The 9,098-nt window shown below is 41.0% G+C and overlaps 1 protein-coding gene across 1 annotated transcript; it reads right to left on the bottom strand.

Moving 5' to 3' along the window:
* Window positions 1–1,521: 1,521 nt before the first annotated feature.
* LOC145457997 (uncharacterized) lies at window positions 1,522–8,381 on the bottom strand. The gene is made up of 3 exons (XM_080336284.1): window positions 7,628–8,381; window positions 6,003–6,164; window positions 1,522–3,360 (listed from the first exon to the last, which is right to left on the bottom strand). Exons 1-3 carry the CDS (start codon window positions 7,992–7,994, stop codon window positions 2,750–2,752), a joined length of 1,140 nt encoding a protein of 379 aa, XP_080192410.1. The 5' UTR covers window positions 7,995–8,381; the 3' UTR covers window positions 1,522–2,749.
* Window positions 8,382–9,098: the final 717 nt, after the last annotated feature.

The raw sequence follows: 9,098 nt of genomic DNA, 5'->3' as shown, positions 1-9,098 counted from the left end.
TGTCACAAGTGGCATGTGGCTCGAGCCTTTTCTCATATCTTATGTCATTTTATACGGCCCCCATCAAATAGGAAACCTCTGTTTTGTGTGAATACGCCTAAATTTCATTGGCACCGGGAATGGTTGGAAACATCTCGAGATGAGGATAATTGTTAAATACAAATTATTCGAAAAAGCTTGAGACCCCTGAAACCGCAATAATATTCTTCGTCAAGACCGAATGTGTTACAAATGATTTTAGATACACTGCTAAAGGGATTAGAGAAGATGATAGAATGAAGAATTGACGAAAATCCATCCGAATCCGCGAAGTCACATCGTCCCATCATAGATAGTGGCCGTAGCCTATCACACATCGCATTCAAGAGAATTATCGGTTCACAAATAAGTTTCTCAATACTCTCGTATTGATACCGACCACCCGCCTCGATCAAGTATCATAGGAGAATCTCAACGTATATGGGATCACAGTAGGAAAATCTTAAGAGGATAACCAGCCACTCTACAGTTTATATTATCTGGTTTAACGTTCGTTTCACATATCGATGGCAAAATACGGATTATCTATCAACTATTTAAATAGGCCCGCCTTCGACTTCTCCGAATACCTGAGACCAACCCAACGTAATAGACGCCGTAAGTTAAAGAAAGCAAAATTTATATACGTTAATCGTGCGGAATTCGATAAGAAGGATATCATTGCAAGTTTCTATTCCTTCGTACTCATGCGTTTCAAGTTTTGCATTTGCCAATACTTCCTTGCTGTTAAACACGAGATGGTATAACGCCACAGCGACCTCTTCTGTCGAATAAGTTTTTCTTATAGCTACTGTGGCGGGTGGGAGTTAACTTGTGTTTCGAATCTCGGATTTCTTGGCCAAAACGCACATTTACACGTCACAATATGCTCGCTCCACTTTTTGTTTATGCTAACCCAAGACGGTAGACCTCAAAAGAAGTTGAGGAAATCATTAAAGGTATTACGGCGCAGTAACGCACCACCTCAAACTAAAGCGGGACATGGACCGAAGCCGGATTGGATATCTAGTCGGATTTGCTTCATTCTTAACCGGAGCCGAATTCAAAATATTTCTGATACGGTCAGAGTTGGATCGGAGCCGGATTCGTACTTTTTGATACGGTCCGAATCTCTATTGAGGCTATCAATGAGCGTAACTGTAACTGAGCGTAACTGCCAACGGCAACCGCAGTAGCCACCAAGACAAACCTGTGCTAAATACAAACCGGTGATTTTTTGTTGTCAAGTTTCCAATTTAATAGTATATTCATATTGTCATGTTTCTTTTGTGTCAATATTTAATATATAACCTGAACCCGTACCGTATGATCAGCTGTGTTTGTATTTTACTAGAAATAGATAGGGCCTATACCCGTGGATGATGATTTTCGGAGTTTCTTCGGATCGGATCTCGGCCATTTAAGAATCCGGCGTAGGAGTCGTATCGGACTCGGACAAGAGAATTTGTCGATCCGTCTCGACTACCTCATACAAAGCATTGATTAGTATTCAGCATCAGTTTATTAATATTTTCACCATTTCAAAACACCACAAAACTGCGATACAATGAAAAGATAGGAAGGTGCCGAACGACTTGGAGTAGTCTTTGAAATCAGACACCTACCTTGGACTAGAGCCCTAGACGAAGTAGAGAAGAGGCATGCACATGCACACTGAATGAAAAGTAAAGCAGATAATATGAAAGGAAAGCGACAAAATGGGGTGGCATGTGGCTGAAGGCGAGATCAATATGTTAGGTCGTGGTTCGGTGATCCTGGAGGCTGATTAATATCCATTTAGAAGAAATTGCTAGTATTTCAACTTGAATGCTGTTTACCTGTAGAACTATAGACATACTATGTGATCCATTACGGAAGGACAAGCATTTTTGTTTCCGAATAAACAGGTACGCGTCTCGCAATGAGAAAGGAATATTAGTATATTAATATGCTCTGCCGATTTAGCATGTATTCCAGTGGTTCCCAACCTTTTTCGACTCATCGCCCCCTTTTCAAGCTCCACACCGATCATCGCCCCCCCCCCCTCCCACCCAAATGTTGGGAACCGAAAAACCGGCCTACAAGCTGCAATCACCGGCGAGTTGACTAAAAAAAGGTCAACTTTACGGCTCGACCTCAAAATTACACTTTCACAGCTACATTTTCGTGAGTTGACTAAATAAAGGTCATTTCTTCAAGTTGACTCCTAGATAGCCGTTTTGTCGCCCCCTTATCGCCCCCTTCGTCCGTTATCGCTCCTATCGCCCCTTCATTATTTTCGCCCCCTAAACCGCCAAATCGTCCTGCACACATAATGGCAAACGTGACTAAGTATGGCAAATGGTAACAGTTTTGATTACTTTTGCATCGACCATGGAATAGGGTTCGAAAGCAATTCTTTTTGTGGATACAGCGTTCTGAAAACGTAAAGCAATTAGCGGTTCTTCTTCTCCTGTAGAAGGATTGTCTAATTCAATCTTTCGAAATGCATCAACTACCCATCAAAAGCCATGTTGCACTGCAAGGTGAAGTCCCGACATTGTGTTCATCATCTGCGGGATGATTTCTTGTTTATGAGTTGATTCAGCAGGAGTAGGAAAGTTACATATGCTTTCTGCGTGCCATTTGTACATATTTATAATGTTATTTTCCAAGTTTATAAACCGGAGAATATGTGGCGGCACGCGGATTGGGAATCACAGGTGTGAATGTCACTTCAACAAGAATTCAACTAGATGTTGTGATCAGAAAGCCCGGCTCCGGACATCTTAGTCGACTCCGCGATTTGTGACAAGTGATACCCTTTTGGGACGAACTCGGATGCCGGTCGTATCCCGCGTGTTGGTAGGTGCTCAGCTGCGAGCGTTTCAACCCGGCCGTTTCTGTAGCAGTCATTTTTTCTCCCGACTCCGCAGAATGGGAACAGCATATGATTCCAGTCCGTAAAGCTCGCGATACAGGCGACAGTGTTTAATACTACATTGATATTGTAACTGAAATGGCGAGCCTTGGAGTTTTTGATCACATAAGTCGCTATCACAACACCCACCACGTCGGTAGACACGCACAGAATGGACAGCAATGTGCATTTCCAAACCATTCGCAACAATCCTTTCTGCTTATCGTGGCATTCTGCCGGTGAACTTTCCGGATGACTCTTTTTGCGAAATATGAACACATGCCGTAGGAGAGGATACGCGAAGAGCAGCAATAATATGATGTGGAGAGTGTGGCTGCCAACGAGGAACAGATTCTTGTTGATTTGGTGTGCATTTTTGCCGATTAAGATGCACTTGGCTGTTGCAGTCTCGTATTCATAATGTCTCCATCCCAGTACGATCACTGTACACACAGAGACAGATAAGTGACCGTGACCGTAGATTATACTAATGAGGCGGTTGATTGTGCGTATGTTAAATTAAAAAAGAAGGCGACACTGAATTCGGTTTCCATTGAAATATGGTTGTTGTTGTTGTTGTTGTTGTTGTTGTTTATTAAAAGAAAAAAATTGGCGCTTATCACCTGTTGGACTTTTGCACCACGGTCAATAATTGCGTAAAAAGAAATGAAAAGAAACCAAGTGCATAAGTATGACACATGTGCGTCCACGTCGCAGGGTTGTAATGACTCGACTCCGACTCGAGTTACGATTTTCTGATGACTCGACTTGACTCGAGTCATTTTCGCAAAATTCAGAAATGACTCGACTCGACTCGACTCGAGTCTGTCTGTGTATAGACTCGACTTGGAATCGAGTCATTGCGCATGACTCGAGACTCAAACGGCCAAGACCGACATTTCATTGTAATTTCGAAGAATAGTAAAGCTACCACACTATTGGGATTTTGTCTATTGGTACTGGTACTTGAAAATGCGGCAAGAAACAGCTAAAAGTGAGGAATATTATTATAATATAAATAAGAACCATTTGATATCATCAAACAATTACAATCAGTCCCACCACGACCCAACGAAGCTACGTTGTTTCGACTACGCACCGGTCACTGCGGCTCCAATGAACATCTCCACCGCATTGGCTGCTCGGACTCACCATTGTGCGAGCATTGCGGCGAATTAGAAACGGTCGAACACTATATTATGACCTGCTCACATCTGACTGAGATAAGAAGAAATCGTCAACGCATCGCGCAGACAAAGAGCGTACCTTTCCAGATATATAACGTTTTGACGGACAGCAACATTATCAACGATGTACTGAACTTTATACGAGAATCAAAGCGTCGCAGTTAGCTACTTACTCATTTTGTGTTTTCATGAAATTTATTTTCATCATATTGATCAAAATGCCTAAATCGCCGTGGTGTAAAAAGCCTCCGATGCGAAAAGCACCACTAAATGTTTTTATACATAATGATAATAAGATATCACCAAACAGAGCTATATAAAGTGGGTTAACAAGACTTTAACTGGAAACTGAGCAGTCAACACAAAGACTTGTACTCGGACTCGAGTCATAATACCATGACTCGGGCTCGATCCTCTGATCGCTGACTTGGACTCGGATTTGACTCGGTGGTGAATTGAAAATGGCTCGACTTGACTCGAGTCAAAACTGTAAAATTTCGATTGACTTGTGACTCGGAGCCTTGTGACTTGGTTACAACCCTGTCACGTCGTCCAACTGCCACATGGTAGACAGAAAAGATCATCGCTCTATCAAATATGTCAGACCTGAATTGTGGAACAGTATCTCGACGGCTATCCGACAGTCATCGAACATGACCACATTAAACTTGACATACAAACAATTTCTACTGAATCAATACTAGTTAGCCTACTATAGTTTACCGGACCACGACCTAACATATCGATCTCGCCTCCCGACACTTGCCATCCTTTTTGTCACCTGTCCTTTTATATTATCTTCTTTTACTTTTCATTCAGAGTGCAGCCTTCCTTTTACATCGCCTGGGCCAGGTGGGTGTCTGATTTCGAAGACTACTCCAAGTCGTCTCAACTTCTTCCTATCTTTTATTGTATCGCAGTCTTTTGGTGTATTGAAACAGTGAGTTTTTAGCAATAAATAGAATTGAATTGAAATTAATGATGGCGTGCGTAATGGATAGCAGACATAATATTTTAAAATAGCATTTCATCACCACGTAAATATCAAGGCCAGAACAAGGAAGTTTCGGAGCGGTGGGATTGAAATATGTTAATATATATGACCATAAACACAACAGATCAAAACAAACTCACCAAGCCAGAGGTGCTCTCATGTTTTCCGCACGTGAGCTACTTTTGAATGAATGATTAATTCAACATACATTACTTACGAAACTATCTGAACATGTTTTGTCAATATTCAGTTTACTCCGATCCAGACGGTAATTGCTGACAGCCAGTCTAGAAGTGCATTTCCAAATATTCCAAGTAAAAGATAGAATGGGTGATGGGAAAGCGTTATTTACCATTCACCTTTGTAATGTCGCAAGTTTACCGATACTCTCTTCGTGGTAGACCCCTATATGGTGCCCTTTAGTGGTGTGTGGGACATAATATTTTAATCGAAATTTGAAATGAACTACATATTTTCAATGGGATCACCAAATCGCTTCCATACGAAAGCTCATAAACCAAGCCAATATAAATTCTGGACTGGAACACAGCGGGGCTGAGAAAATATTTTATCAGAGATATCGCATATAGATTGTAACGTCACGTCACATAACACACTACATTATTGAACTTGTATTAAGAACTGTTAATCGTGGCAAAGTTTCACCAGACTATTGGGACATATGGGATTATAATCCTCTTGCGAAATTTTCTCCAACTTATGCGCCACGATTTGTAGTTTTAATCAGATCATTAGTATTATATTGGGTATAAGCTAACTTTAACTTCAACTTAACCCAAGTTACAGTGAACGCATCTGACCGATTGAAGCCGGCCAGTGTGCTCACGGGGTCCACAGTAAAAATAAGTCTCACGAGCTCGATCGATATTAGTATAGTGCTTACCGTTCTGGGCAAGAACTAGTACAATGATGAGAATGAGCGTCAGCCAACTTATCACCTTCAGCGCCATATTCAACGGCATCAGAGATCGATTCTCATGCAGCACTCTATGACGAAGCCACAGGAACAAGTACACAGTTGCGTTCACATCGGCCAACCATGTAGCTGAAAATAAGGATCTTGATGAGAAACAATTAGTAGGCAATATTTTGAAGCACCATAACGGAAAAGTGTCGAAGCACTGGCACTTATCTATATTCTATAGCAGTGGTCCTTAAACTTTTTAGACCGCGACCCAAAATCTGAGTTTTAGTGGCATCTCGCAACCAGAGCCTCACACACCAAAAATAATGCGTTTATAATATCAGTATGCTGGGAGTTTGGCGGAATGTATGACATAGGGAACACGCAGAGCACAGTTGTATGCAATGTACCTCTACTTTACATGTCTGACGGACTCAATTTCAAATGCTGGTACATTATTTACACCATTTGTACTACTGTCTACTGCAGTGGTTCCCAACCTTTTTATACTTATCGCTCCCGTATGAAGCCCGACACAAATTTTCGCCCCTCCCCCTCATATTTACGGATCCGAAAGGGAGGATCATTAATCGGGAAATTTATTCACCTAACTCTGATCGCTGGTTAATTTACTTAAAAAAGGCCATTTTTCGAGGTCTTAGGTGCTCGGAAAACCGGTTTCCGCGTCTATAATCCGTTAAGTTGACTTTTTTTCGCGTCATATGCAGAATAAACCGTCTTCACGTGCATTTTGTGACCGCGTTAATTAAATATATCTCTTTGGATGTTCTGACATTTGTGCCCCGATCGTCCCCCAGTCGACTCCATTCATATTTTCACCCCCTTGCTTCTCAAAATCGCCCACTAGGGGAACCATTGGTCTACTCAGATTGCAAGTACTGGACTATTCGGTGCCGACCAATTCGACGACCACACATATCGATATCGTCGCCGATCTGTTTGGCTTCGCACTTTGCCCAGCCGTATGTTGTCAAAAACTTCATGTATTCATGTGTATTCATGCGTGAACCAGGTTGACCTCGAAACACCCGTGTCCCGGCAAAGCGCGAAGAAATTTTTGTTGTTGCAATAAATTCAACAAATATTACATACATCTTAAAAGATCGCTCTAGCACTGTCGCGATTCAAAGTTATACCCTGTTCAACAGTCTTTGATTAAGGATTATTACCATATTGAGGTGAATTGTGTGTAAATATGAAATATAGCTAATTTTTTCTTGTAGTTTGCGTATTTACACGAAATAACAGTTCCATATCTCATTAAGTACAATTTACTTTACGAGAACAATAACCTCCTATTATAAAGTAATGAAAAGCCTTAGAAATATTCCTTTCGTCGTCCATGTGTGATCGCAAAAGAGCTCTGTTCTAGAATAAGAAATTAATTTTGTACTGTAATCATTTGTATTTGTATAAGAACATATTTTCTGATTAAAATCACTTCATTCATATTGAACGAAATCACTCCCAATTCAATGCACATCGTCTATTTTTACGTCAGAATTAATTTTTTTGACAAAATCCTAAAGCACAGCAAGCGCTAAATTGGAAGGCTCTATGCCGAAGTACGTCATTGCACATACCTCCGATATTCTTCAGAACAGTACACGGAATATGGCTCTTCGTCTGTCCTTTGTAATATACAATATCATTCACGCTCCTCAGCAAACAAAAGAACGCACTTGATATGCAGAGGACCCTTAAACTCAGTCCGTATTTAGCTCCCGACTTCCGACCGGGTGGTTGCGACGCTTTGCATCGCGCACTCAATTCGTATTCGAACCATATCAAGCCAACCAGAAGATACAGCGAGACAACTGTGGCGAGAATCAGCAACGAGTCCATAAAGATATCTAATGGTGTTCCGGGGTTGAAATAATCTGATACTTCCGTTGTGTTCTGAAATGGCACGGTGCTTACACGTTCCAGTGTGACCCTTGTCGAAGTCATTTCGTACCGCAGCTGATCTTCAGAACCGCGTCGGGTATATAGTTAACAATGTACGAGCTGTATATGAAGTAAGATACCGAATGAGATAAAACCATAGCGTCTACCAACAAAAATTTTCCTCTTCAGTCACTACAAATCCGATATTCATTGATTGTGAACTATTGTAGGATATAGGATGGTACGATAAAATTAGCAACTCATTCGAGAAAATTACTAGCATATGGTTGAAAATAGGGATGGTGCGAAAAACGTTCGGTTCACATTCGTGTTTGGTATTCGAACCTTGGTGATTCGGATGCTCGAGTTCTCAAACGAACCATGCAATATGTTCTTCTATAGAAAGCGAACATTTTTGTAGAATAAAATAATGTTCCAATAAAATCAAAATATGTGATCAAGATTCTTTCATTTATCTTTTTTATTATCACTGGTTGCATCAGCAAAAAATTCTACTTGTAATACTTGTAATTCTACTTGTAATTCTACTTACAGAATTCTACTTGTAATACCACGCTATCACTTCACGGACAAAAATTGAGTGAATTTGTTTACCTGCGTCACCGCCACGTGCGTTCAGGGAAGGCAAGTGAGGCAGTGTATCACGCGGCGTCAGGATGAGTAAAATAAAATTATGACATATTCAATGATCATAGCACCTCTAATTATGTGTATTTGCCATCGAAGTCTATGAATCATTCCTTTTTATGATATATTATTCAATAATATAGCGCGAAACGAGAGGTGAGGCACAGATTGGCCAAGCCTCACCTGTGATACTGCCATTCAGCGTAAACAGCTTCTAATTTATAATAACTGGTAATAATTGAATACTATTGTGGCTCTGATTTCGAAAATCCCTATATGAATAACGTCAAAACACCATGATCCCCTCCAAATTGCCAAGGAAAGTGAAATTCAGCATTGTTCCGTATAATGACAGCGCATAGAAACAACCGCCAGGTGAGGCACATATGGATACGCCTCACGTATTGTTAGCTAACAATCGGACAATCCCAGCGCAGTTGTACAATTCACTATCGACTTCGCAAACCGACGGTATGAATCGTGTAATTGTGACGGCAAACATGTAGTGAAGACGAGCAA

This window comes from Botryllus schlosseri, chromosome 15 (genome assembly GCF_051294905.1).
Source record: "Botryllus schlosseri isolate E-star chromosome 15, Bs_hap1, whole genome shotgun sequence".
Taxonomy (NCBI): domain Eukaryota; kingdom Metazoa; phylum Chordata; class Ascidiacea; order Stolidobranchia; family Styelidae; genus Botryllus; species Botryllus schlosseri.
The sequence above is the reverse complement of the archived record's forward strand: the minus strand, read 5'-3'. Positions and strand labels throughout refer to the sequence as shown.